Genomic DNA, 27,199 nt, shown 5'->3' on the forward strand with positions numbered 1-27,199 from the left:
GGTGCTCTGCCTGGCTCCAGAACGGCTGCTGATGGATTCTCCCAAGCCTCGCTCGGCCTTGGAAGAATAAATATGCCTTGCACTTGAGCAATGGAATTTCATCACCTGTTTCCCAGGCCTAGGACCAGATTCCATCACTCCTTACAGCCAGAACTGTGAATCCACAGCACTGGTCACAATCAGACTGACACAACCCAAGGCAATCAAGGCTGGATCTTCTTTCTTTCACATGCCTCTGGTTTCTATCAAAAGCAGCATCAACACCTGGCTGTAGCTGAAGAACCAGCCAATGTCTCTGGTCTACCCACACAAAAGTCACGGCAGCTGAAAATAAACAATCTTTGCTCACTGTAAACACCACCAAAACCACTGGTACTGCTGTGTTTGGGAATGGTCACCAGCTACTCCTTCTCCCGCCCTTCCCCAATTCCTTGCAGCCCGTTATTGTGGGCATTAGGAGATGCGGGAGTGAGTCAGTACAAAAGGAAGCTCTGGAGTTTTCCCAAGGAAGGCAGGAGGACAAAGCACAAAGGCAGCATTCATCCTATCCTGCCCTCATTGTTCCGCAGAACAAAACCAATTCAAAGAGGGACGCTGCAAAATGACTTCAAGCACCAAGAATCCCTCTGCCAGCAAAAAAAGGGGAGTTGAAAACCATTAATTAAAAAGAGTTGAGAAAACCACTCATTAAGAAATGAGTTCTTTGAACACTAGAAAAAGTATAAATAAAATTATAAATCTCCCGCTCTCTGTGCCATGATTTGCTGTCAATGGGAACAAGGGGAGAGGGACAATGGGAAAGGAGCGGAGATGACGAACACAGGAGAATATGAAATGTTATTTATATTTATCTCCTAATAATTTTGACATTAACAACTGCTTTTCTTAACTGTGCTTCTGGATTACCACTATATAACCTCACAATATTAATGCTTCCTTCATCAGACAAGAGTTATATCCCCTGACATACAAGATGTTGAAATTACTCATCTTACACAGCTCCCTCCTTTACAACTGAAGAAACTGTGAACAAGCAATTTTTTTTTTTTTTTTTTTTTTTGTCATGAATTATCATGACTGGTGACTGTGGCGCTGTCATGACATATCCCTTATAATTGCTGCTGTCTATAAAAATAATTAATACAATAATGAATAAATTGATTAAAAATACACTCCTCCAAGTAGACAGTGACTCTAAAGCAGGGAGAGTCAGCCCATGCAGATGACCTTGTGCATGGAGCTGAGTGGGCAGGAGGGACCCTCACTTCTTTTTTGGGGTGAAAATCACAGAATCACAGTATTTTTAGGGTTGGAAGGGACCTCTGGAAATCACGCAGGGTCACCTGAAGCAGATGACACAGGGACATGTCCACGTGGGTTTGGAACGTCTCCAGACAGGGAGATTCCACACCCTCCCTGGGCAACTGTTCCAGTGCTCTGCCCCCTTCCATGGAAAGTTCTTCCTCATATTGAGGTGGAGCTTGTTGTATTTTAGTTTATGGCCATTTCTCCTTGTCCTGTCACTGGGCACCAATGAAAAGAGCCTGTCACCATCCTCCTGACACCCGCCTTTGAGGTAATTATCTCATATATGTATATCACACTTGTACCATATATATATAAATTATATATAACAATTATTTATTTATACAAATATATATATTTAGATACATATATACATATATAGATATATCTTTTATATATATGCATATGCACATATATACATGTACATATATATACACATGTACACATATATATCTATATGCATGTTTATATAAATATATGCATATATATACATGTATACACACATATTTATAGATACATATTTGTGTACACACACACACACACATATATATATACACACATATATATATATATACACACATATAATTAATGAGATCCCCTCAGTCTTCTTTGGGCTTAAATTCAACATCTCCAATTCTACCGAAGGGCTGAATTCTGAAGGGTTTTTCAGGGGATTCCTTCTCCACAGAGAACGATTCCCTGAGGGCTGGAACACGTTTAACCGTAGCTTAGGTATTTATTGCGACTGTGGGTCCCGCCGGCGCGGGTTTAAACCGCAGTCCATGTGTTCATTTTGAACCGAGTGTCCCGCAGGCGCGGGTTTATCGCCGTTTATGTGTTTATTTTGCCCTGAGGGTCCCGCAGGTGTGGATTTATCGCCGTTTACGTGTTTATTTTCACCAGAGATGACGCAACCATCGCGGCCCCTCGCGGCGCTTCCCGCGCGTCCCCTCAGGCGGGCGGAGGGGGCGTGGCCTCCACAAGGCCCCGCCCAGCCCCCCTCTCGCGCACGCGGAAGTGACGCGCACGCGGTGACCTTCAGAGGAGGCGGGCGGGTGTTGGGACAGGCCGCGCTTTCTTTTTCTCCCGAGTTTCCTCCGTTCCGGCTCCGGCTCCTGCTCCGCTCCCCGCCGCCATGCCCAGGGGCAGCCGCAGCCGCACGTCCCGGGTGCCGCCCCCCGCCAGGTGAGGGCCACCCGGGCCGCCTCCTCCCCTCCGTCTCCTCTCCTTCCTGAGGGCCCCGCGCAGGCCGCAGCGGCCGCAGTGCAATGGCGGACAGGCCGCTGCGGCCCGGCGGGTTGGAACTGCGGTGGCTCTGGGGGAGCGGGATTGGGTGCTTGTGGGGGGGTGGAAGTGGGTCTGCTCGGCCGCAGGGCCTGGCCATCCCGCATCTGGACTTAAAGGCCTTAGTAACCCTGAAGGGTTAATCAACCCATTTGGGTCATACCTCATTTTTTTGCGCAAGATATCGCCGTCCTTTGTGGGGTGGGGGGACGGCGAGGCTTTAAAACAGCCAGAAAGAAGCCTGTAAATATGACCCTGTCTTGCATAAGTCGCTCACCAGAACACCGAGTTCCTGCCCTCAGGGCGTAACTGTGTGACTCTTCCGGAGGGACGGTGACCTCCTGGCCCTGCAGCCACGTTGGCTCTACTCGGAGCGGTTTGGAGTGATGATGATGATGATGATGATGATGTGAGGTTTCTCTCTCTCTCATCGCAGCCGGGCCCCGCCGATGAGAGCAGCGTCCCCAGCGCCGGCTCCTCGGGCCCAGGTCCCGGCCGCGGCTCCGCCTTCTGCGGTGGCGACTCCGGCGCCGAGGCAGCCAGGGCTGATGGCCCAGATGGCCTCGACCGCCGCCGGTGTCGCCGTGGGCTCGGCCGTGGGACACACCATCGGCCACGCCATCACCGGAGGGTTCAGTGGAGGGAGTGGCCACGAGGCTGCTCGGCCTGATATCACTTACCAGGTGAGGGAAAGCACAGCAGGACACTACTAGTGCCTTGACAGATCAGCCTATGGGCTGAGGTAGTTGCTGGCGACATAAAACACCTCACAAGTCACAGCTAGGGTATATAATTATAATCTCTCTGTATATAGACTATATATATAATCATATATAGTCTGTAGTTAAATTGAATCTTCAAAGTAACCACCACACTCACCATGAGTATCTTAAAAGTAGTTCAGAAGGATGCACGAGTGATGTGTGCTTTTGGCAGGTGTTGTTTTCTACTGTAGCATTCCCCGTATTCAGCCAGGACTTCCATGTTCCAGGTCTGATGATGGTAAGATCTGTTGCAAGACCTTTTTGTGCTGCTCAGATGTTTTTTTGCCCAGATGCCATTCAGAGTTACCTGAGCATATCTAAAATCACCCAAGTGTTTCTCACTTAAAAAACTACTCCGAATGTGTCATGCCACTGCTGGAAACTTACTTCGTACTTCAGCCCATTATATTTTTTTCCATTTACAAAGGAACATTTTCACTAAAACACAGGGAAGAAACCTCAGCCAGCAGCACAGGGGTGGTTTGGCTTTGAGCTGGAGCTGTTGGAAGGGCCCTCACAGGGTTGTGTGTTGTTTCAGGAGCCCCAGGCAGCTCAGGCTGCCCAGCAGCAGCAGCAGGCTGGTCCTTGCCAGTACGAGATCAAACAGTTCCTGGAGTGTGCACAGAACCAGACTGACCTCAAGCTGTGCGAGGGCTTCAGCGAGGTGCTGAAGCAGTGCAGGTTTGCTAATGGTAAGTAGACAGTGCTGACAGTAAACTACTAAATGGGCTAATCAGTAGAATTATTGTGGGAATGATGTCCTGGGGTTTTGATCTGGCTGGTAAGGAATGGGGAGTGATGGCAGGTGCACCAAAGTCAGGTAAAGAAGCTGCTGTTCTGTTGGGCTTCCTGCTTTGGTCCTGTACATGTAGCTGGAGGTGATGGAGTGGAGAGGGGGTGAATTTCTGAAGTTTTGTGCTGGTGCATGGATTGAAGCTGGCCGGGAAAGTGGCAGCAGCACACTTGGAGAATCAGCAGGGCACTGTGAGCCTCTAGGAAGGACAACAGCCAAACCATCCTGACCTGGGAGGGTGGAGATGCTGCACACCAGGGTGCTCTGCTGGTGTCTGCAGTTCAGCATGTCCCAGCAAATGGATGAGGGGAAGGGGGAACATCCTAGCAAATCTGCTTTATGGCAAGGAAAACCAGCTGCCATTCAGGGATCCAAAACTTACTGACATAACTCCTTACCTTGCAGGTTTGGCCTAAGCCTGCAGGACAAGGCTGCTGAAGACCATCTTTCAAGAACTGACCTATGAATGAAAAAAAAAAAAGCTTCAATAATAAAGTTTAAAGCTGTCTGATATCTTGTTAGTTCATATATTCACACTCATCCTGCCATAGCTGCCTCTGATGTGATACAACTTAACAAACAGCCGCAGATTAATTTAGCACAAAATGGAAGAAGGAACAATAAAGCAGAATGAGATAATGCGAGTTCACTGGTTTGCTGCTCGTGTTGGATATATGTGATATGGTGTATGAATAAACTTCTCTCTCCAGAAATACCATCTGTGCTTGTTGAGTTTGAGTGCTGGACTTGAACTGGAAGGGTGATGAGGTGAGAACTGATTTTGGCAGCTGTGCTGCCAGCAAGGGTGCCTGGAGGCTGGAGCTACAGGAGTTCAAGAATGCCAGTGGCTCAATGGTTATCTCTGCCTGCCAGGTGTCTCCTCCTTGAGCATTTGCACCCCACAGGCAACTTCTGCTGCTGGAAATGGGTAGTGACAGGAAAGGCTGTGGCTGACTCCACACTGTTCTGCACACTGGGTGTCAGTCCTCCAGCAACCTCCTGTATACCTTAAAAACAAGCTCTTGTGTTCAGATTCAAAGGATTCTGAGCATGATACTCCAGTTCCCAGTAACACAGAAGCTGTGTTTTCTTCATCCTATGACAGGAGCTGAGGGCTGAAAGATTAGAGGATGGTCCTGTGGCCTTTCCCTCCTGCCTGGCTCAGGCTGGTGGCAAAGCCACTGCTGCTGCATAAACCAAGAATAATAATCACTATTTTAAGAGTATTTACTGGTGCAAGATGCAAACCCTCCTCTTTCCATCGGAGGGAGCAGCCAGCTTATGCCTTGCTCAAATCCTTGGAGCTTGCAGAGTAAACACCTTCTCATCTGCAGTTCCTGGAAGTGAAAGGACTAAATCAGTGTTCAAAATCATAGAATATTGAGTTGGAAGGAACCCATCAGGATCATCAAGTCCAATTCCTGGGGGAAGGGTCACCTCACACATCAGGAATGAGGGCTGGTGACACGAATAGCTTTGCCTCTGCTGATGAAGCTCCCAGCTCACTTCCGAGGTGCAACAGAAATAAAACCAGTTTGGGCCAAACTGTGAGAGGAAACGGCCTTAAGATGAGACGGGAAATTCAGATTAGATACTATAAAAACCTTTTTAATTGTTGGGGTGGTCAAGTCAACTTGGAACAGGTTGCCCAGGGAGGTGGTGGAGTCACCACCTGGAGGTGTTCAAGAGGAGCTGCGTGATGTGGTTTAGGGGGTGCACGGCTGGACTGGATGACTTCAAACCTCCTTTCCCACCTTGATAATTCCACGACTCCACGCTCCCACCCCCGCCCGCCCTTTCCATCCCCGCAGCGCTGCCCCCGGGCGGGCCCGGGCGACGCACCGGGGGAATCCCGGATGCCGCAGCCGCCTGCACGGCAACACCCCCGCGGGAGGAGCGAGCGGTGCGGGGGCCCCGCGGGGCTCAGCCGCCCAAGGGTTAATTAAGCCCGGGCGGCGCGGCGGGGAAGTCCCGCAGCTCCGGGGCGGCCCCCGGGCCCCCCCCTCGCCCCTTGCCCGGCCATGCCCGCCCGGCGCCCGCCGCTGCCAACTCGCGCTGCGCTCTGTCCGCGGCCGGGCGGCGGCGGGCGGCCCTGAGCGCTCGGATCCCGGCCCTGAGCGCTCAGATCCCGGCCCCGAGAGCCTGGATCCTGGCCCCGAGCGCCCGGCTCCCGGCGGCGGCTCCTGGCGCCAGGCCTGGGCCCAGCCCGGGCCGCCCTCAGCGAGGTGAGGCCCCGCCGGGGCGGGGGGGACCGGCCGCGTTCGGGGCGGGCGAAAAAGGGGCTGCTGGTGGTGGTGGTGGTGGTGGTGGGGTGTATGTGTGTGTGTGGGGTGTCGCTGCCCCGCAAAACTCCTGTTTTTTCAGCGTTTTTATTTGTCTCCGGGTGCGGCGGCGGGAGGGTCGCGGTAGAAACACCCCCCCCGTCTCCCTTGGAGGGGGGTCGGCGGCGTTGCCGGAGCCGGTTTTCGGCTGGGGGCGAGAGGGGGGAGCTCCAGTGCTAAAAACCGGCCTAAAAGCTGAGTTTAGCTTGAGCTTTCCAGGTTTATCCCGGTCGGTATTTGCACGTTATTGGATATCGACCAAGGCGAACATTGGACTCCCTCCCCGGTGGCAGCTGCGGGCGGGGGGCGATGCCCGGCGCGTCTCCCCCAGACAGAAAATTCCCCCCTTTGCCCCCTCCCTGCAGTCCCAGCGTATCCCGTTAGTGCCATGGACCGGCTGCTTATATAATTCCAGGGTGTTATGCACAAACTCCCGGGCTCTCTCGTCCCAGGAGAAGGCGGCACACGGATCCCACACTTCTCCCGGCAGTGCTCCACGGATGCACCCCCCCAACCTCCAGCCTTTCCCCACAACACCAACCCCCCCAGGATGTGGATTTTTCACTTCAAAAAGAATCAAAGTTGTTGGTTCTCCTCCACCTCAGAGATATTTTATTTTCCCTACTTCCTGATCCCGCCTCTCGTTTATAATTCCAGCTCAGGCTTGGTTTGGCATTGCTTATAATATTTCCAACGGCTAAAATTTTATAAATGAAGTCAAACTTATGGCTGTTTAGAAATGCCCGTGTTAGACATCACTCCCAGCAGCAGCAGCCAGACACCCAAAACACCCCATCGGTCTTTACAACCAGGTCAGGACAGATACACACTGATAATGAGATTTAAATGTACTTAGAGATGCCAGTGCCCTGGAGAGGGGGGAGAGGAAAAGCCTGCAGTACTGGGGATCTCCTGCCTGCCTCTTTCCCCTGCCCAGAAACAAACTGTCACCCCAAAGTGACAGTTTTGCTGCCCAAGCTTGTAAGAGCTGCTTTCCATCCTAATTGCTTGGACTCCTTGTATGGGCACAGAAAGAAGCTGAAAACATCCAGTTCTCAGAGCTTAAAGGGAAAAGCCAGTAAAAATTAAGGATCAGGAGTACTGATGATATCCTGTGCCCCTTCCAAAATACTGTCACACCGCTCCTCCTCCAGCAAAAAAACCCAACCCCGAAATAGGAAAAAGAAATGAGATAAGAGCCTTACAGGAGAGTTTTGGAGGCTGCTGGCAGCTGCACACGAGTGGCTGAGGAAGCTTGTTCAGCTGCTGTCCTCATGCTGGCTTGGCCCTGACTGACCCCACAGCACCCAGTTCCCCGCCTGCACACTGACCCACTGAGCCCCTCTTGCTGCTTCACTGGCTCTCACCACCTGTTTTCCCTCCTTAGTCCTTTTCCCTTCCCTTTAAACACTATTTTTTCCTCCTTATTCTCAGGCAAAGATAATTTTGTCGTCTTAAAAATAATAAGGAAAAAAAAAGGAAAGAAGAAAAAGGCAGATTCCAGCACTTGGCGAGGAACTTTGGGTGGTGTTGGCATTGGGTGATGATCCTGGAGGTTGCTACTTGCCCTGTGACCTGGGTGTGGGGAAGGGATCAGGTTTTGAGGTGCTGCAGTGCTCCCCAAAGCCTTGCCCCAGCCAGGCTGGTTCTGCCCCTTGGGACAGCCAGGCTAGGGGGGAATCCAGTGGGATTTCTCCTGTTCTCAGTGGGATCTCCACAAGGTCCCAAGGGCAAAGCTTGGCTTTTCCAACCAGAAAAATAATCCTGTTGGTCTTTGGTCCAGGATTGTCCTCCTCCTCCTTCCTCCTCAGTATTTTCTCCTCCAGAAGGCATCAAGGGTCCCAGCCCCGGGGGCAGCCAGTGCCTGTCCTCACTCTTTTCTCCTTGCAGTCCCTTTGTGCCTGCAGACAAGCCCAGAGTGCTGCCAGATAGGAGCCAGAGATGACCAAGGAAGAAGAGCTACCAGACTGGAACTCATCCAAGGAGTTTTATGAAAAATATGAGCCGAAGGAGGTTTTGGGCAGGTAAAGCCTGTTCTTGGCAAACAGCTTGTTTTGGTTTCACGCATTCCAGTACCCGATAGGAACAGTGTTCCCTGGGAATCTGATACAAACAGGGCCCACAGCAGCATGGGGCTAAAAATAGCATGGAACAGCACTTTCCATCAGCTCAAAAACCTCCTGTCCCACCGAGACAAGGCGACAGAGCGAGACCCGCTCGTGCATGAAATACCGACCGGCCCAGGTGCCGATGGCACGGCCGTGGGATCAGGTTGGGTGAGCAGGAGTGGAACCCCCATCCTGTCTGTGTTGTCCCTGGCAGGGGGGTGAGCAGCGTCGTCCGTCGGTGCATCCACAAAACCACCAGGCAGGAATATGCTGTGAAGATCATCGACATCACGGCGGGAAACATCTCCCCCAAGGAGGTGCAGGAGCTGCGGGAAGCCACCACGAAAGAGATCGACATCCTCCGCAAAGTCTCAGGCCACCCCAATGTCAGTAAGTCAGGGCAAGGGGGTTTTCTGCTCTGTTTAATTCTCCAGTGTGTCCCCCAGGAAGGTTTTTGGGATGAAATCCCTGGAAGGTCAGAGCTCTGATGGTCGTAACACGACACAGGGCACCTGCTCAGAGTGTTGTTTGTTCTGCCTCGACACACACCCCAGCAGTGCCCATGCTGTCTCACAGCCAATACACTAGTGCAGATCAACTCCTCATTAATTCTATTAGCAATTAAATCAGCAATTTTAGCCTGTTAACAGACAGGAACATGCTATACACTGTGCTCACAGCCCCCCTGTTTTATTGCAGTCCAGCTGAAGGACAGCTATGAATCCAGCACCTTCTTCTTCTTGGTGTTTGACCTGTAAGTACCAGCTTGCCCAGCATCCCAGGCCCGTTCCCTCTCTGCAGATTGACCCCAGCTTTTTATGGCCCAGACAGGGCAAAGCTGGGGCACAACCAGCTCTTGCTTAAGGTAGAATCGAGCCAGCTCATTGCAGCCTTGCCGCCGGCACTGTTTCCCCTCCGTCAGCAGCTCAGGTTTCCCTGTAACATTTGGTGGGAGCTGTCAGGCATCCCTGTGGGTTATTTATATGCTCAGTGGGACCAGGGTGTCTGTGATGCCACAGCTCTCGATGCCAGGGCAGTGGGATGGATGTCAGTGGAGGGGGATGGCACTGCGAGAGCCCCGTCCCTGTCCCATCTTTGATGGTTGGACTTGATCTTAAAGGTCTTTTCCAACCTTAACAATACTGTAAATCTGTCCAAAACCTGCCCTCTCCAGGCACAGCCTTTTCTCCTGCCACTTGATGTTTTACAGAGATATATAAAGGCATTTTTACCCCTTCTTACTAACAAGTCAGCTGTTTATTTTGTGCAATGGGTGCCCTGGGTTGTTAAGGGGCAGCAACCCCTGGGTGCCACCGCCCTGGTTTGCCATTACAGCTCAGCCACTGCCTGACTCTGTTTCCCCCACCTCGTGCAGGATGAAGAGAGGGGAGCTCTTCGACTACCTCACTGAGAAAGTCACCTTGAGCGAGAAAGAAACCAGGTAAGGCCAGATGCAGAGGGCTGAAAATCATGTTGCAAAAGCACAGCATGGTTTTGAGGGACAACCTTGCAGCCAGCACGGCACCCATGGACAAGACAGCACCCCAGGCTGTGCTCCTGTGCTGTGTCCCTCTCCCCATCCCCATCCCTGGGAGCATGGTGCATTTGGGATAGGACATGTGTTGCCATCCATCCCCAGGAAGATCATGCGAGCGCTGCTGGAAGTGATCCAGTACCTCCATTCCATCAACATCGTCCACCGGGACCTGAAGCCGGAGAACATCCTCCTGGATGATGACATGAACATTAAGCTGACAGATTTTGGCTTCTCCTGCCAGCTGAACGAGAATGAGAAGCTCAAAGGTAGGAGGATGGCAAGGTGAGGGTGATGCTGGAATGTTGTTGCAGTGCCCATGGGAGTCAGTGGAGTTTTTCCAGCCCTACTATCTCCTTGGGCCAGTCTCTCTGCCATGGGTGCAAACTGGTGCTGGTCTTGGGGTGCTCTCCTGCTCACACACGAGTTCTGCCTGCCCTCGGCCTCCACACCACTCTCCTTGCCGTGAAAAAGTTGCTGCCCCTTAGGAAAACCATCCTATTCTGTCCATGTCTTTTTTCCTCCATCAATGAGTTGATCCTCATTACCCCGTCCATGTACTGCCCAACATTTTTTCCCCCAACTCCTACCTGCAAAGAGCCACAGATCCAACAACAGGCATTCCCTCCCAGCAGCATCCCCATCCCTCTGTTCACTCGCTTTTTAGCCACTATAACTGACCAAGAAAAGCCACCTCTGAGTTGCAGTTACTCCTGGGAGCACCGTCCCACAGCAAAGATCCCACCTGGGATCCAGTTCTCCCTCACTGACTGCTCGGGGGTGGGTGGGGGTGGCACAAACCCCCTGGGTGGCTCAGGGGGATGCTCTGCCCTGTCTCCTCAGAGATCTGTGGCACACCTGGATACCTGGCCCCCGAGATCCTGCAGTGCTCCATGGATGACGAGCACCAAGGCTACGGGAAGGAGGTCGATATGTGAGTGAGATGCTGCCCCCACACCTCCCCCTTGGGCCGTTCCCAAAACACACGTGGTTTGAGGCACAGCCAGAGTTGTGCCAATAGGAACCCATTAGAGTGTTTGAAAAGAATGACAACCCTGGCAGCTGGAAGGGGCTGTCCTGGTGACCAGGGAGCTCAGGCACAGAGCAGGGGGAGAAGCAGCCTTTGCCCCATCAGGGAGGAGGCAAAGCAACACTTTCTGTTCATAAAAGCCAACTCAGCTGAGCTCCAAGACACATCACACACCTTGTTCAAACATACATGAACCCGAGGCAGCCCCTGGGAGAGCAGCCAGCTCAGGACAGCCCGTCAGAGCCCCACAGGAACTTTGCCACCATCTCTGGTGGCTTCAGGCTCAGGTCCTCAGTGGTCAGAGCTGTAACCAAGCACTCAAAACACACCAGGGCATTTCAGTTCCTTTCCAGTTTAAATATCACTGTTAACTGCCATGGCAGGACACTTTGCACACCACAGCCTGAGCTGAACATCTCAGAGCACCACTGCATCCCACCTTCCCACATCTTCTCCTTCCCCTAAAAAACCCAAGAAAGGCAAATACCTCCCTCTCTCAGCTTTGTCCTGCAGCATCCAGGGAGCAGCTCCACATCAGCTCAGCTCAAACCCCTCCCCAGCAGCAGGGCAGCCCCTGCTCATCATCCCTGAGTTATCAAGCCTCAGCAGCAGCTCAGCCTCCCTCACTGACACCACCTAGGGAAGTTTCCTCCTGGATTTCCAGGGAGGCAAAGGCAAGTGTAGCCACCGCTGGGATGCCACATGGGGGGCTGGAGGCTCAATTTGGGCTGCCCGCAGGTGGAGCACCGGGGTGATCATGTACACCTTGCTGGCCGGCTCCCCTCCCTTCTGGCACCGCAAGCAGATGCTGATGCTGCGGATGATCATGAACGGGGACTACCAGTTCAGCTCCCCGGAGTGGGACGACCGCTCCGACACCGTCAAGGACCTGGTAGGTGCTTGGGATGGGAAAAATCACAGTGGAGGGGGGTATTGCAGACACCCGGGATACATCTGGGCGTCCCCCTGCAGATCTCCCGGTTCCTGGTGGTGGATCCCCGGAAGCGGTACACGGCTGGACAGGCGCTGGCACACCCCTTCTTCCAGCAGTACGATGTGGAGGAGGTCCGGCACTTCAGCCCCTTCCGGAAATTCAAGGTGAGGAGGAGCTTGGGAGCTGCAGGAGCCAGCAGGAGGAGGGGTTTCCCAGCTGAACCGGGAGAAACTGGGAGTTCAGCAAGGCTGATGGAGCTGGGCTTTGGGAGGATGCGGCAGCCTGGGTGAGGACCGCTATCCAAGCACTTCAGTGTACTAGTACTTCCTAAGGGCTGTATCACAGGATGGGGGTTAAATAAGAGAAGGGAAAAACTTGCCTCTCACCTCCAAAAAAAACATTATATAAGAGATGGTGTTGTTAAGTCTGGAGAAGAGAAGGCTCCAGGGAGACCTCAGAGCCCCTTCCAGTGCCTAAAGGGACTCCAAGAGAGCTGGAGAGGGACTTTGGACAAGGGCCTGGAGTGACAGGACAAGGGGGAATAGCTTCACACTGACAGAGAGCAGGGTTAGATTAGATATAAGGAAGAAATTCTTCCCTGTGAGGGTGGGGAGGCCCTGGCACAGGTTTCCCAGAGAAACTGTGGATGCTTCAGCCCTGGAAGTGTTCAAGGCCAGGGCTTGGAGCAACCTGGTCTAATGGAAGGTGTCCCTGCCCATGGCAGGGGGCTGGGACAAGATGAGCTTTAAGATCCCTTCCAACCCAAACCATTCTGTGATTCCCTGGCACAAACCCGTGCCCTCTGCCAGCCCCTCATGGACTAAACACCTGTGCCAGGAGCCGGGCTCTCTCCCAAACTCCTCCACACGGATAAGCGACCGCATGGGACGCGCTGGGGCCGACCCGGCCGTGTTGTAGGAGTGCCCAGGGATTCCAGCCTGTCCCCCTGTGCTGCAGGTGATCTGCCTGACCGTCCTGGCCTCAGTCCGAATTTACTACCAGTACCGGCTGGTGAAGTCGGTCACCAGGGAGCTGGTGGTGCGCGACCCCTACGCCCTGAAGCCCGTCCGGAAGCTCATCGATGCCTGTGCCTTCAGGACCTACCGGCACTGGGTGAAGAAGGGGGAAGCCCAGAACAGGGCTGCCCTCTTCGAGAACACCTGCAAGGCCATCCTGCTGACCCTGGCAGCCGAGGAAGAGCTGTTCTGATCACCCTGTGGAAGCCCGTGATTTGGCTCTCAATAGGCGAGTAAAATCTCTGGAAACAAAGTGGGGATTTCTTCTTTTCTTTCCTTCTCTTTCGCTGGCCTCGGGTCAGGTGCAAATGCAGACCCAGCTGCGATTTGCCCCTGGGGTTTGTCCCACTGTAAGAATGGGTTTGGAGAAGCCACCTTTTAATAGAGGCATAACCAGCTGCAGCTCCCAACAGGGAAGGCTCAGCCCTTGGCAAAGCCCAGCACCAGAGCATGACCCTTTTGGGACAGTCAGAGGTGCAGGAGTGATGAGCAGTGCCCTGAGTGGTATCCCTGCCCACCCATGTGCTTGGGGCTCCTTGTCCCATCAGGTTTGGTGCAGAGCTTGTGCACAGACAGTTTGTAGCCTTTGTGCTGGTTGTAACACCTGGGAGAGGTGGGTCACTGGTTTGTGACACCTGTGCACTTAGAAACCAGCAAACACGTTATTTTGTCACTGCTCAAGGGTCAATAAAGGTGCCTCGTTTTATTTCTGGGAAGGCTCAGCAGATGGTTGATGGCGACTGATATATGAAGGAATCCCCTTTCCAGGGATGTGCCCCCATCACTTCCCCCCTGGCAGCTGCCTTTCATGGGGGGCTGTGGATGTGGGGCTGGAGGTCAGAGAAGCTCTTGCCTGGTCCCACACACATACACCCCTCTGCTTATTTAAAAAGGACACCAAAAGGAGAGCTGGAATATCTACCACACCAAAAGGATACTAAACACAAACCCTGCTGTTCCCAGTCGCTGCTCCCGCCCAGACATCCCAGTGCCCAAAGGAGTTATAGCTGAAAGTATTTATTTTTAATTTTTTAAAACCATCAGGGTTTAATGGAATTGACAGCTGGGGGTTACTGATCATCTCCACAGGAGAAAATGCCTCAGGTCTTCCCAAGTGACCCCTCAGAGCTCAGGTTTGGTCCGGCTTTTCCAGGCTGTGACAGGCGGGATGTCGGCAGCGCAGCGGAAGCTGAGGTTGTCGGAGGCCGAGTCTGGTGTGTTCCCCATTCTCAACAGTGAAAAAGAAACCCCAAATTAACCCTTCCTAGTTAACACTTAGATCATTTAATGTGACCTGCTGTAACAGACTAGAAACATCTTCCATTTCCCTTGAGTAACTTCAAGAAAAGCATTTAATTCTAAATACCTGATGGAAAACACATATGGTTTGAGAAGCAGTTAGGGCTGGATTTATAGCAGGAAAGTTTTAGCAGTATTTGTAGTGTGTTCTCCCAACTGCTTCTCAAAAAAAACTGAGTAGGAACAAACAATTCTCTTTAACCTCCATTCCAAATAAAACCAGGCCAGAGGAAATCCCTGCAAAGCAGCAGCTGGGCCTTGCCCAGACCTACCTGGTGGTAACACGAGCTCTGTGGTTTGCAGACCCATCTGCAGTGTCGATCCACGAGGCCCCTCTCAGGACCTGCATGTGCTGAGCCCCCTGCCTGGATGGCCTTCCCGGAGCCAGGAACTCCGACGCCGTCCACTCCCAGGTGTTTCCCAGCAGGTCGTAGAGCCCTGAGACAGGGATGGTTTTGTGTCAGGATTACAAGAGCACATTTGTGAGGGCTGCAAAAGCACTTTGGGGTGTGAGAGGGGGCACAACATTCAAAGCATCAGTGCAAGAGCATGGTTTAACAGCGAGACTGGGAACCAGAAGCTCTTTACTGTGTTCCAAACTGGCCCCAGTTTACAACTGGGCCTTTAATGTGTCTCATCATTTCCCATCAGTGTGAGGGCATGGTATCCACTGCCCTCCAGTGTGCTGGGGATTTTCAGGTACATCACACTGAGTTGGAAAATAACCAAGTTTTGATTAAAAGCAGGGGATGGTTTGGTGCATTGGAGTGCACTGGGTGCACATCGGCCAACTCCAGCACCAACCAGCAATGCTTTTCTGGGCTCAGCTATTCCATCAAGATGCTGTTGTGATCCACATCACATCTGAAGTTCTGCCACAACTACAGGATTTTATAACAAGTGTTGATTTAGGAAGCAGATCCCTCAGACCAGGAGGAGGATGTACCGTAGCTGTTCTGAGGGGGGAACGCTGTCACCGGTGAGACGCCGTGATAACCGTCCTCAGCCGTGTCCACCCGCGGGAAATCGCCCTGGGGGGACAGACATCACTCCAAGCAAAGAACCACCACAGAAACAACATAAAATCTTGCTTTTCACGGGGCTGTGTCACACTTAAATTGGGCAAATAACTCTCTGTTGCAAATTTACGCAGCATTTCTGGCCAAAGGAGATCAACCACCTAAAGTTCTCCCAAGACAACCCCCTTTTTCAAACAAATTTACGTATGAATTTTAAGAAGCACTGAAACCCTGGTTTCCCAGGGAAGCTGGGGTGACCCTGCTCTCTCTCTCCCACTGAGTTTCAGTGCTCTGCAGTTAAGTCCCCAGTGCTTCCCAGCACCAGCAGCCAGTGCAGTGGTCGAGTTAACCACCACCCTCAGGAGAGCTCAGCGCAGATGGGATGATTTTTAGGATCTCACCTGCCACAGATTTGTACGGTTTGGCTGGAACTTGTTTCCCCAGGGATACAGCCTTTCTGCCAAGGAGGAAAAGACACCTGTTACTCCTGTGTCACTCCAGTTTTTAACCAGGCTTTTATGATTGGTTTTATAATTATATAAACAGGGCTTGTGGGTCTAATCCCTACAGACACTGCTAAGGAAGCGAGGAGATGGGAATCAGCAACATCTTAATTATTTACTTATTGTTATTATTATTAGACTCCCAGGCCAAAAGAGGTGGTTTACCTCCTCCCCATCCCTTTTCTCTTCCCTCTTAACCTGTGAAAACATCCCAGGATGGAGGTTTGGATCTGATGGAACTAACACTGCTCGATGCCTTGGTTTGGAAATGGGTCAGAGTTTGTGGTACATACGCTCCAGTCCTCCCCTGGCAGCAAATTCCCACTCCTCCTCCGTCGGGAGCCTCTTCCCTTTCCAGGCACAGAAGGCCTGTGCATCGTTCCAGCTCACGTGCAGCACCGGGTAATCCAGCCTGTCCTTTATGCTGGAGCCAGGGCCTGAGGGCTGGGAAGAATTGCAGCAAGCAGATTTGAAATGATCGTATCAAATTTTCAATTCGAAAGGGACTGGGGGGGTGGAGGAGGTGAAGGGATGGAAAATGCAGCAGAGCTGCCATTTTTTCCCCCCACATTTTTGGTTGATAAGGTTCGGCACACGCTGACACACACACGAGCTCCCAGCACGGAGAGGATTCACCACAGCAGGTTTTTCACTCACCTGTCGCCAAAAAGCCTTTTCGATGGGCAGCCACCACGGGGCCGACTGGGGAAAGAAACAGCACCAGATTAAAGGTAAACTGGTGACACCTGAACTGGTGACACCCCCTGACACCGTCCCACAGCAGCGTGTGTTAGTCTGGAAATGGGTCAAAGCCACAGTTTGAGCTGGGTTATCACAGGCATTGGGATGGTGCTTTCCCACAGAGCAGAGGCATCTGATTTTAAAAGTGAAAATAGATCAAGAGGCTCGTGCTGGTTTAGTTTTTCTGTTTAAAGTTCGATTATTGAAGTACTTTGAGACGTGCTTTGCTCTGTCACAGCTCCCTGGAGCAGCTCTGACAGTGCTCACAGAGGATATGAACAGAGAAGCACCAGGAGTCAACCCCAGCTCAGCCTGTCAGGTTCAAAAGCAAAACAACCCCAGACTAAAGAAAAACCCCTGAGAACAGCCAGGCCCTGCACTGAGAGGCAGCTGCTCCTCAGTGGAAAAGCAAACCCATGGTCACCGAAACTCATCCCCGTGGGGTTTAGATTTACCTCCAGTTTTTGGGTGACTTTTTTTTTCAGCTCTTCGGACACGAAATCCTCAAAGACAAAGCTCCAGCCAAACGCTTCTGCTTCTGTTTTGTATTTCTTTTCTCTAACAAACTCCCTGGCATAAATACAACATGCTCAGGCTTCTGGGTAAGAGATCTTCAAGTGCTGCACCACCAAATACAGCAATGTGTGAATGCAGCAAGTTCAGAGCAAGGCAAAAGGTACATGACCTACAGACACCCCAGCTCCAGAGAGTCCTGGCTCCTCCCCAGCACAGTTCCATATGGATTGATATAGATTTAACACAAAAACCATATAGATCTAACAGATAAAACCATTCAATATGCATCTGTTCACAGATCTGATCATTTTTATGTTACCTGTGCAGGTAAACCCACCCTGCACTCAGGTCTTCCATAACATGTAACAATTGCAGAGATTCAAAATCCCTTAAAAGCCAATAAAACCTGCAGCTGCTGTTGTAAATGCCCCCAAAATGCAAAAAAATGTCACATACTACTGAATAATCTCACTCTGCTTCTACACCATTTGTTTCCCCATTGCCTAAGTTGCAATAATTGCCATTACTGGGCAGTTTCTGGTCAAGGAAGTATTTTTAACCAACAAGGGCTCAGCCAGGCAGGCAAAGGCATTTCCCCCAGTGCATTTATTAGTGCTCTGTACAAGGGCTTTGATAAAATTCATGGAGTGGTCTGGTGTTTACAAATGGGAATTGAACCTACAGGAACCTGAAATCTGAAGTAGAACAGCCCTATTAGTAAAAAAGAGGCACAAAGACAAAACATACATGTGTTTGGAAGAGGAGTAGCAGAGGAGAAGTAGAAGAGCAAAAAGGAAGGACAAAAGGAAGAAGAAAAGGAAGAAGAGGGGAAAGAAGAGAAGGAGGAGAAAAGGAAGAACATGAAGAGAAAAGGAGGAGAAGAAGAAGAGAAAGAAGAAAAGGAGAGGAAAAAGAAGAAGCTAAAGAGGAGAAGAATTAAGAGGAAAAAGGGGGAGGGGGATGAGGAGAAGAGAAGGAAGAGGAAGAGAAGGGAACAAGGGGAAAGAAAGAGGAAGAAAGGATAAAAAAATGAAGGATGTTTGCAAGGTACACTGGTAAGATGCTTTGGCCTGCACTCGTAGGGTTATTTATTACTGACAGACACATTTTTTGGGAGCACCCAAGCGTTGGCTTTCAGACCCCAGGAACCAGCCCCAAACGACCCGGCACCCACACCCAGAGCAGCACCCTCCCCTCAGCCACCCGAGGCACCGAGGGCTCGCCCGGCAGAGCCTTCGCTCTCACCTGAAATCCCTGTTCGTGACTGGGTGTTTGTCGACAGCGAACGGCTTCACTGTCACCTCCCTGACGGGCCCTTCCTCGCCCCTCCTCTCCTGGGAGCCGGATCCCATCTGGAACGTCCCTCCGGGCAGCTGCACCATGCCTTCATCCTTTCCAGGAGCTAAGAGGGGAAGAGATTCAGCACGAGAAGTTCAATTTTCAAACGCGACCGAGCAGGACAGCGCAGCTCCTGCGGGAACATCCCTGTTTTGTGCTGGAGGGGGGTGCGCTGCAGCAGCGACTGCGATCGGCGCTTCTACAGGCCTGGGGGGTTCGGTTACAAGGTTTAAAACATTTCAAGCCCCATTTTCAGTGTTTGTCGGGCAGGGAGTGGCTCCCCTCGCGGGGGAGGATGGGCAGGGAGCTCGGTGGAGGGCAGGGTTGGCTGCGCGGGGGATGCGCGGGGGTCTCGGCTCTCACCGCGCTGAGCCCCGCAGCACAGCAGGACCAGGACCAGGAGCAGGAGCAGGACCGGCCCCGCCGTCCCGGCCATCCCGGGGGATCCGACCCGGAGGTGCTGCGGGCTCGGGAAGCGCTTCCGGGCCCTGCCCCACGTGGATGGCCCGTTCTGTAAGAAAAGGGGCATTTCCTTCTCACCGCAACTACAAACCCAGAGGTTAAAACGCGTTTCGCCTTCTGGCACCGGGACCACCCGCAAACCCCTTCACCCAGGCGTGCAAGGGGGGCTTCTTTTGGTGCTTGAGGGTTTTTTTGTGGTGGGTTATTGATTTTTAAGGTTTCTTTTATGGTCATTCAGCAGCCACGTGAGTGAGGAAGGGGACTCCTTTCTGTTAACACAAAGCAGCACTGGGGTTAGGGAAAATCATTTAGGAGGGCAGCGGCCTGTTCCCCTCCCATAATCCCGATCTGAAACTGCAGCTCCGCCTAGACCTGCTCTAGCACCCATCCGTAAATACTTTAATGCATCACTATCAGTGTTAAAAATTCACCCCTCTGTTGTGACAAGGTGACAACCTTGCACAGGTCCTTCCTTCCACCCACTTCAACCCATTCTACAGTAAGTGAACTCAGTTTGATTCATAAGCAAGTACAAAACTATTAAGTGATTGTCTTAATCCAGCTCTTTTGTTTACTGAACAAATTCCAGGCCTGATCCCACCCTATTCCCGCAGCAGACCCTTGCGCAGTAGTTTGACAGCACTCCCAAGAGCAGGAATCGGGAATGCAGCCCATCACTGCTGGGAAGGCTGAAGCAGAATGTTCAGGAGGAGGTGAAGTTTTAAAGAACCAACACACATAAAGCACAGAACAGAACAGTTTATTGGGTAAAAATGAAAGCAACCGCAGCCGTACACTTCAGTGAAATCAAAAATAAATAACTCATTTTTAGAGCCAAATCTTTGATTAAGTTGATAATATTTTGAGTGGCCATGTTTACCAAAGGGGCTGCCCCTTATGGCAGAGTGACTTCCATTGCTGGGAATCCACCAGGGCCAAGGACGTGGCCATCAGGGGGATTCCTTGGAGACATTCCATGGGGCACGACTGGAGTCCCACCAGCAGATCCAACTCAGCCTTTCAGAGAGGACATCCCAGCTCGCATGATTTCATCCACCAGGAGAATGTTGCTGGCAATCACCGTGCTACGAACAGTAAATAAATACTGTTAGAATTGCCGTGTTGACATAGTTTGAGAAGACTCAGGTTTATTTTCCTGTTTCCAGGCAGCTTCCTCTGTCTGGGATATCCCAGTTCCACATTATCATTTAAATGATCAGCCATTGCTGTTTCAAGTGGAAATCCTGTAACCCTTACCATGAATGGAGCAGCTGCTTTTTGACATTGTAATTATCCCAGATTCCAGCTGCTGCAGCCACCATTGGCTCCCCTACAACAGAAGCGAAACAGTCTTTAAATACAGTTCACACAACAAAGTGAGACTTTCTGCTGACATCTGGTATCACTCAGTACCTCCAACACAGTGTTACCCCGTGTTTTATCTTCACTAAAAACCCTTAAATCAGAATGCACTGCAGTACAACACATCCAGCTGCAGCAACAGGACACCCGCCAAGGCTTTTGTGTAGCTTTTTATGGAAATGGGTAAAATTTTCTGCATTCAGAGCAACTTTGTTCTTCAGAGCTGAGCCAAGACAGGTTCTTTACTAGAGCATCACCCCATTATTCAGGAAGTCCTTACCAGTGTTCAGATCCACCCCAGTGAGCTGCCCTGATTCCACGTGCTCTGTCTGAACCTTCACTAAGGTCTCCTGGGGATCGTACCCGGAGTTCTGAGCGAGAACCTGGGACAGAACAGACTCGTCACTTCATGTTGTTAATTAAAGAGCCCTCCAGCAGAAAAAGCAATGGGTCTGCATGTGCTTTAATGTCACTTTATTCAGGAACTTCTTTACCTTAGGAATGATGAGCAGAGCATCAGCAAAAGCCTGAACTCCAAGCTGGGCTCTTCCTTTCACGCTGGGTTTATGCTTAACAAGAGCATTAGCTACTGCCACCTCCAGTGCCCCTGCTCCTGGAACCACACACCCTGCAAGGGAAAGCTTGATATCAAACCAAAGCAAGCACCTATTCCCATTCAAACAGTTCATTTTCAGTGCAGTTTGATCTCTTCATTCTTAAAAAGACAGCTCGTACCTGAGCAGGTGAGTAATTACACAGTTGTAAACGACTTGTAAACTACAAGGTGGCAGAGCCGTAACTGTAACTTGTAAACTACAAAGTGGCAGAGCTGTGACACGTGGTTTGGGCTCTGACTGCAGCGGTACCAAGGAGGGTGATACAGAATTCCCTAATTCTGCAGGGAGATTCCACAGGAGATTCTTCACACCCCTACCAGAGCAGACTCACCGTCCTCGATGGCGTTTTTCACGGCGCGCAGCCCGTCCCTCACGGCGTCCTTGATCTGGGTGAGCGTGTGCTTGTTCGGGCCCCTGATCAGCAGGGTCACGGAGCGCGGGTTCTCACACTTCTCAATGAAGGTGTATTTCTCTTCACCCTGCGAGAAACAGGGTTGGGTATCCCTGTCAGGCACTTGCTTTATCCATTTGTACACTGAATAAAAAAACTGGACGTGTTCAGGTTCAGTTCTGCACTAAGAGCACTTTGAGAAGTGATGAGAACCAGCAGGATCTTTTTTTTTCTTTTCTCAGTTTTACAGACAACACCAAGAAAATACACTATGACAAGAGCAAACACCCAGGGATGTGAAATGCCACCAGCCTTTAATTCAATACCCCAGCACAGCTCTTGGTTGTACTCACCAGGGTGTACTCATAGACAAGCCCTGCGTGTCCCAGACAGTCAGGAGTGAGATCCTCCACGGAGTTCATGGCAGTGCCACCACACGCCAGGGTCAGCCTGGCACAGAACACACACAGCTCAGCACTTGCTTTATGGTCAGTAAAACCTGAAGTCACTAACATAAGGGCAGGATTTTAGCATGCACAACACACTTCCTGGGCCTGGAACAGTTTGCTTCTGTTCATCAAAGAGCTCTTCACAAAAATAAGTTTGTAGAATTAAGTCTCTTTTGCATTTGAAGCATACTGAGAGCTCAAATTCCCCCATCCCTCAGTGTGCTGAACTGACCTTTCTACAGTGTGTACAAACTACCCTGAGTTACACCAGGAGGAGCTGGATAGATTGAAGGGGACTTTTTAGTTCGAGTTCTTGAAGGTGGATTTAAGCCAGACTTGACTCACTGTCCCAGTTTGGAAGAGCAGGTTATTTTACCCTCTCCTCTCCCCAGGAACTGACCTTTCCATGTTCCTCCTTTTAGCTCTCCGCAAAGCAACGATTCCTTCTTTTGCAAGTGCATCCAAGGAAAATGGGTCGATTCCCTGGAAATGAAGGAAGTGACCATCAGGATAAAGAAAAAGCTAAAAACACCCTCTCTCAGTCTGACACTAACGAGTAATTTCTTCCTCAGGGCTTACAGAGTATCTCAAGTAGGAACTGTACAAACAAATTCAGAAGTACCAGCCTAAATTCAGCTATTTCTGTACCAAGTGAGTCAAACAGCACATGGTGGCCAAGAAATCAATTTTTAGTTACACCCTTCATCTCACCTTCTGGTTGATCACAACAAATCCTTTATCTGAATCGCCACAGACTTTTCTTTTCAAGTCTATGATTTTGTTCACTCTGTCTTCAATGAACTTGCGTTCTGCTTTCACCAACTTCTCCCTCTCTTCAGCACTTTTATAGAAGAATCCAGAGCTCACCTCTCTGAAGGAGAAAAAACAAACCACTAAAGTAGTAAGCAAACTATCCTTTCTGCTGTAGAAACAAGCATGAGGGCTTATCTTTTCAGCAACATTCTAAAGAAATCAAATAATAACAAACAAGACCCCCCTCAACCCAAACTGCTCTTCCTGCTCTCTAGTTCAGAGCTTTTCCACTACAAGAAATAAGGCAGATACTTGAAACTAAGAGAACTCTGAGGTGTATTTTTATGTTTGCTATAGAATACCAAATTATGCCCAAGAAAGGAAAGACTTTCAGCCTTTCCTCAATGAAACAACAAAATAAAAACCACTACAAAGCTCAGCCTCTCACAGACATTATTTCATCCACTAGCTTTCCCTTTCCAAAAGGGCTGCAGAAGGGGCATCACCTCTTCCCTTTCACCTTCCACACCTGTGCAGTCCTTTTGGTTGGGATTTAAGCACAAGTTAATGAAGAGTCCTTAAGACATGAGCACTTTCTGCTCCTCACCTCGCTGCTGTGTACTTACGTTTTCTCATACTCCAGAGACACATTGCAGGTAAGAATATAAGCATCTTCCACCCTTTTCCTCATGTCAGGATGCCGAGCACCATGATCCAGAACCAGCCCCCTGATCAGCCTGGAAGATTAAAAACCATTTTGTGTGTCAATGGATGCATAGGAAGATATGAATTCCATGGAAGTGCAGGCTAGTCAGAGAACTGCCAGAGAAACTGGTCCAACACGAAGTTGTGTTGGGAGTAAACAAGGATTATGTATTCCCCTTCCAAGGGCATGCCCATTCCCATATGAAAAGCACACCAAGCAAAGTGAAAAAGGAATTTGCTCTGGCATGGTGTCTGACTGCATTAGCTACTGAGGAAAGCTAGTGCAGAATTCAGCCATGCCACTGAGGTAAATACAAAGCCTATGGAATATCCACCTAGATTACCACAATCCAGTTTCCATTTATCAAATGCTATTTTGTATTTAACAGATAAAAATCTAAAGAATAACCAAGCCACAGACACGATTACTAAGGGAAAAAGTCTTTATGTTGTGTAAAAGCTTAAGCCAGTGTTGCTCTTTGCTATTCAAAAATTTTATCAGGGAATGAAGTTCAGTGACTGACAAACTTCTGCTGCCAAAGTATTTATGGCTAAAATTTCTATTTCTGCCTTTCTTTCAGCCCTTCCCTAGTAATTTTTCCAGCAGTAGCCTGAGTTCTCTTAAAAAGAAACCAAGACCCCACAGACCACTCAAACCTCAGGGAAGCTCCCGGATACTCCTGACTCACGTTGTGTCAGTCTCTGATTTGTGCTTCATCTCCATGATTTCCACCATGTAGAGGTCAATGGGTTCATCTGGTTTTCTGACTGTCAAAACAGAATCTACGACAGCCTGGAACAGAAGGGGGGTGAAATGGTAACAATCCCAGCACTTTAACATCCCTGGAGCTGTTCACACAAAGAGGCAGAGGAGACCTGAGCACTCACCTCTGTCAGGATGTCAGCAAGCTCAGCATGAACTTTAGTACGGAGGGATGTTCTGGCAACATCTATGAGGGTCTCCCTGTCCATCTCCTTGGTCACTTTGACCTGCTCCAAAACTTCAAGTGCTTTCTCCTTTGCAATCTCAAATCCTTCTGCTACTATTCTAGGGTGCAAACCCTAATGCAAGGGAAGAGAAATCATTAGACAACTGAAGACAAAATGGTACTTTTACAGAAATAGAGCCTGTGGTTTCAATATTCCACGCAATGTAAAACGTAGGGAATATGCATGCTGCAAAGACAAGGTGTTCTGTCCTTCTGAATACATATAAAAGGAATGCAAATCCTTTCAATGCAGAGGAAAAGTACAGATTATTCTAGCACAGAACTGAAACCAAGGGAACTACAAAGCACACTTGGGTGTTCACTGTGCAATATGAATGTCTACTCATAACTTACAATACTCAAAAGATCTGCCCTCAGGGAGGATCTCCATTTTAACACCAAGAAGTGTTTTAACACAGGTAAAACAAAGTAACAGAAGGTATCAGACAAAACCTTATTAAAAGTTACAATATCCACAATAAGTGGATTTGATTTTGAATGTCTTAAGTCATCCTCTCCAGCTTTTTCCCTTTTTACAACTTGTGATGCATTCTTTTTAAGCAGAAATATACATTTATGTTTCATTTGTATTAAACATTAAACAAAACAAGCTGCAGGGTCTCAGTGAAGCTTTTAACTCGCCCACCTACAACAGAAACACTGCGTACACACCTCAGAAATATAGAGATCTGCCTGCTTTAGGAGCTCCCCAATGATCAGGACATTTGAGGTGGTGCCATCTCCGGTGATGTCATCTTGTGCTGTTGCTACTTTTGCTATCAAGGAGGCCGTGGGGTGTTGGATTTGCTAGACAAAAATAAGAAGCTGAGCAGGAAGTCTCACTGCACTGGTACACAAAGCAACAATCTGAGATCAGCTAAAGAAAGTATTTAAGGACTTGGTGATGTTTTAATGGTTTATGTCAATTCAACATGTTTCAACTAATAACATCATTTAACAACAACAGTTGTAAGTTGATGGAATTTACCCTTGTAACACTATTCCCCCCTTTAGATTATGCATCTATACACAAAACATTGAGTGCTCAGAGCCAAACTAGTCCTCAGCTCACTGTGAGCCTGACAGAGAAAGGATGCACCACCATCACATCCAAGCTGCTGCTGGCACTAAATCCACCATGTTTAGAGCCAATTTAGCAATCTCTGCATCATCAGTGCTGTACATACCCCAATTTGTCTGGTATGCACTTGCTACTAACTTGCTACTTCTTTAGTTGGTTATTTTACTCCTTATTATGAAACCAAAGAACGTTCAATGAGTTTGTCTCTTTGCAGTTCCTCTGCTGAGCAGCACATTTGGTGTTTGAGCCGTGAGCACCGTGCCTGTCTGTCCACTCTCCACAGCCACCACACGACTTCAGTTCACTTAGAGAAGTCTGTCTTTTGATGTAAGGCACACACACATCACTTGGCATCACCAGAGGCTGACTGAAGGGTATTTTAACAGATTAGAAGCCCACAAACCTACAACAGTATCCACATTTGAAAAGCTCGGTGCTTAGTAACTGTACTACAGTGAGATAAAACCCAATGGGACTATTTATGGTGCCGTTTAGCTTTTTATCATTGTTTTCCTTACAGTACTACCTCTAGCATGAAAGAACTCATTTTAGTTCTTTCCCTTCCTCCCAAGGGACATTTTGCTCTCAGTGCACAGGGGCAAACACCACAGTGGTGGATGTGGTCCCTCCTCAGCCACAGGCGCTCACTGGCACTACCAGCAGGCTCCTGTCTCCCTAAATCCCCTCCCCGGCGAGGCTCAGCAGCAGCTCACCATTTCCTGCAGCAGCACGTTGCCATCTTTGGTCAGCTTGATGTCTCCGGAGCCCGACACGAGCCTGCGTGAGGGACCCGGGCGGGTGAGCGGCGCCTCGGCCCCGACACACGTGCGCGGCCAAGGGCCCGCACGGCTCCCGCCCCACCCATCCATCCACCCATCCATTCATCCATCCATCCCCCCATCCATCCATCCACTCATCCATCTCTTTGTTCCCCTCCGCACGTCTCGGCCCTCCCTCGCTTCCCTCGCCTCTCCCCTCACGCCTCCCCTCAGCCCGTGGGACCCCCGCCCCCCCATCCTCAACCCCGCCCGCGGCAGGAGGGCTCCCTCACATCTTCATGGTGCCCTTGGGGCCCAGGTTGGTCCTCAGCACGTCCTGCAGCCCTCGGGCCGCGCTGATATTCACGGCCAGCGCGGCCTGGGCGCGGGCCACCTCTGCCTTGGGGTTGAGCGCCTTCACCGCCATGTTCCCCGCTCCGCTCTGCGCCGCGCGGGCGGGGCGGGGCGGGGCGGGCAGGGCAAACCCCGCCCCTTCTAGAACTCTCCGGACGAGCTCATTGGCCCTTCGCCGCACCAGGCGCGTTTCTATTGGCTGCGGTGCCTGTCGCTCCGCCCGCTGCGAGAGGGCGCGGGGCGGAATGGGCGCAGGCGCGGTGCTCATTGGCTCCCCGGAGCGCCTGCCGCGTTCCTATTGGCTGTGGCGGCTGTCGCTCCGCCTGGCCCCGCCCCCGCGCCGCCGCTGAGGAGACGGGGCCATGAGGGGGGAGCGGGCCGGCGGTCACTGTGTCAGGGTGTCTGAAAGGTCTGGGTCATTCGGTTCTTAACCCGCCCTCTCATGTCACAGACGCCCTCAGCAGCCTCGCAGAGCTGTGGGAATAAATAATTGAACCCGGCGATTTAACATTAGACCGGTGGAATTAATAGTTAAGCAGACCGGATTAATAATCAGAATGGTTAAAATGCAGGGTTGAGGTTGATTAAAACTCGTCTTCTCATAACACAGAAGCTGCTGTGTGGGGCACCAGAGCCTGTACAGGCCCCAGCACAACCCCTGTACCCAGGGCATTTCTGGCCTGAACCCCTCACAGGGGTTCCAAGGATGGGGATGATCCTTCCCAAGGCCACCAGAGGTTTCCCTGCGGAAGAAAAACAGAAATACTGTCAAG

The 27,199-nt window shown here is 50.6% G+C and overlaps 4 protein-coding genes and 2 non-coding genes across 7 annotated transcripts; 2 read left to right on the plus strand and 4 right to left on the minus strand.

Annotated features, from left to right (window-relative positions):
* The first annotated feature begins 2,320 nt into the window (after window positions 1–2,320).
* On the plus strand, window positions 2,321–4,659 carry CHCHD2 (coiled-coil-helix-coiled-coil-helix domain containing 2). The gene is made up of 4 exons (XM_027691051.1): window positions 2,321–2,490; window positions 3,026–3,272; window positions 3,892–4,045; window positions 4,552–4,659. Exons 1-4 carry the CDS (start codon window positions 2,441–2,443, stop codon window positions 4,560–4,562), a joined length of 462 nt encoding a protein of 153 aa, XP_027546852.1. The 5' UTR covers window positions 2,321–2,440; the 3' UTR covers window positions 4,563–4,659.
* Window positions 4,660–6,241: 1,582 nt separating this feature from the next.
* Window positions 6,242–13,342, plus strand: PHKG1 (phosphorylase kinase catalytic subunit gamma 1). Its single transcript, XM_027691036.1, has 10 exons — window positions 6,242–6,371; window positions 8,358–8,491; window positions 8,790–8,965; window positions 9,275–9,329; window positions 9,951–10,016; window positions 10,215–10,378; window positions 10,953–11,043; window positions 11,878–12,031; window positions 12,112–12,237; window positions 13,031–13,342. The coding sequence occupies exons 2-10, from the start codon at window positions 8,409–8,411 to the stop codon at window positions 13,280–13,282; spliced, it is 1,167 nt and encodes a 388-aa protein (XP_027546837.1). The 5' UTR covers window positions 6,242–6,371; window positions 8,358–8,408; the 3' UTR covers window positions 13,283–13,342.
* Window positions 13,343–14,090: 748 nt separating this feature from the next.
* On the minus strand, window positions 14,091–19,179 carry SUMF2 (sulfatase modifying factor 2). 2 transcript variants are annotated; one of them, XM_027690976.1, is made up of 9 exons: window positions 18,869–18,989; window positions 18,413–18,569; window positions 17,107–17,221; window positions 16,568–16,612; window positions 16,204–16,354; window positions 15,809–15,864; window positions 15,335–15,419; window positions 14,661–14,826; window positions 14,091–14,317 (listed from the first exon to the last, which is right to left on the minus strand). In XM_027690976.1, the coding sequence occupies exons 1-9, from the start codon at window positions 18,939–18,941 to the stop codon at window positions 14,212–14,214; spliced, it is 954 nt and encodes a 317-aa protein (XP_027546777.1). In that variant the 5' UTR covers window positions 18,942–18,989; the 3' UTR covers window positions 14,091–14,211. The 2 variants fall into 2 exon arrangements, with proteins under 2 accessions (XP_027546777.1, XP_027546779.1); XM_027690978.1 differs by lacking the exons at window positions 14,091–14,317; window positions 14,661–14,826 and adding an exon at window positions 14,827–14,925 and having other exon boundaries at window positions 15,279–15,419; window positions 18,869–19,179.
* Window positions 19,180–19,706: 527 nt separating this feature from the next.
* CCT6A (chaperonin containing TCP1 subunit 6A) lies at window positions 19,707–26,535 on the minus strand. Its single transcript, XM_027690975.1, has 14 exons — window positions 26,366–26,535; window positions 26,028–26,091; window positions 24,906–25,040; window positions 24,133–24,306; window positions 23,934–24,037; window positions 23,166–23,276; window positions 22,498–22,657; window positions 22,187–22,269; window positions 21,691–21,787; window positions 21,278–21,425; window positions 20,824–20,957; window positions 20,610–20,712; window positions 20,225–20,297; window positions 19,707–20,052 (listed from the first exon to the last, which is right to left on the minus strand). The coding sequence occupies exons 1-14, from the start codon at window positions 26,497–26,499 to the stop codon at window positions 19,980–19,982; spliced, it is 1,593 nt and encodes a 530-aa protein (XP_027546776.1). The 5' UTR covers window positions 26,500–26,535; the 3' UTR covers window positions 19,707–19,979.
* Window positions 23,411–23,544, minus strand: LOC113971379. Its single transcript, XR_003535531.1, has one exon. It is a non-coding gene; the product is annotated as a small nucleolar RNA SNORA15 (small nucleolar RNA).
* LOC113971380 lies at window positions 24,432–24,563 on the minus strand. Its single transcript, XR_003535532.1, has one exon. It is a non-coding gene; the product is annotated as a small nucleolar RNA SNORA22 (small nucleolar RNA).
* Window positions 26,536–27,199: the final 664 nt, after the last annotated feature.

This window comes from Neopelma chrysocephalum, unplaced genomic scaffold, assembly GCF_003984885.1.
Source record: "Neopelma chrysocephalum unplaced genomic scaffold, ASM398488v2 Primary Assembly neopelma1_82, whole genome shotgun sequence".
NCBI lineage: Eukaryota > Metazoa > Chordata > Aves > Passeriformes > Pipridae > Neopelma > Neopelma chrysocephalum.

Excerpts from the sequence above, each read along its gene's own strand:
- CHCHD2 (XM_027691051.1), top strand. The coding sequence starts at position 2,441 with ATGCCCAGGGGCAGCCGCAGCCGCACGTCCCGGGTGCCGCCCCCCGCC. Across the intron at positions 2,491-3,025 it reads CGGGTGCCGCCCCCCGCCAG|CCGGGCCCCGCCGATGAGAG; the intron begins GTGAGGGCCACC and ends CTCTCATCGCAG. Across the intron at positions 3,273-3,891 it reads GGCCTGATATCACTTACCAG|GAGCCCCAGGCAGCTCAGGC; the intron begins GTGAGGGAAAGC and ends GTGTTGTTTCAG.
- PHKG1 (XM_027691036.1), top strand. The coding sequence starts at position 8,409 with ATGACCAAGGAAGAAGAGCTACCAGACTGGAACTCATCCAAGGAGTTT. Across the intron at positions 8,966-9,274 it reads CTCAGGCCACCCCAATGTCA|TCCAGCTGAAGGACAGCTAT; the intron begins GTAAGTCAGGGC and ends GTTTTATTGCAG. Across the intron at positions 11,044-11,877 it reads TACGGGAAGGAGGTCGATAT|GTGGAGCACCGGGGTGATCA; the intron begins GTGAGTGAGATG and ends GGCTGCCCGCAG.
- CCT6A (XM_027690975.1), bottom strand. The coding sequence starts at position 26,499 with ATGGCGGTGAAGGCGCTCAACCCCAAGGCAGAGGTGGCCCGCGCCCAG. Across the intron at positions 25,041-26,027 it reads ACGTGCTGCTGCAGGAAATG|CAAATCCAACACCCCACGGC; the intron begins GTGAGCTGCTGC and ends ATTTTTGTCTAG. Across the intron at positions 24,307-24,905 it reads CAGATCTCTATATTTCTGAG|GGTTTGCACCCTAGAATAGT; the intron begins GTGTGTACGCAG and ends CCCTTGCATTAG.
- SUMF2 (XM_027690976.1), bottom strand. The coding sequence starts at position 18,941 with ATGGCCGGGACGGCGGGGCCGGTCCTGCTCCTGCTCCTGGTCCTGGTC. Across the intron at positions 15,420-15,808 it reads ACCGTACAAATCTGTGGCAG|GGCGATTTCCCGCGGGTGGA; the intron begins GTGAGATCCTAA and ends CTGTCCCCCCAG. Across the intron at positions 14,827-15,334 it reads CCCCCCTCAGAACAGCTACG|GGCTCTACGACCTGCTGGGA; the intron begins GTACATCCTCCT and ends TCCCTGTCTCAG.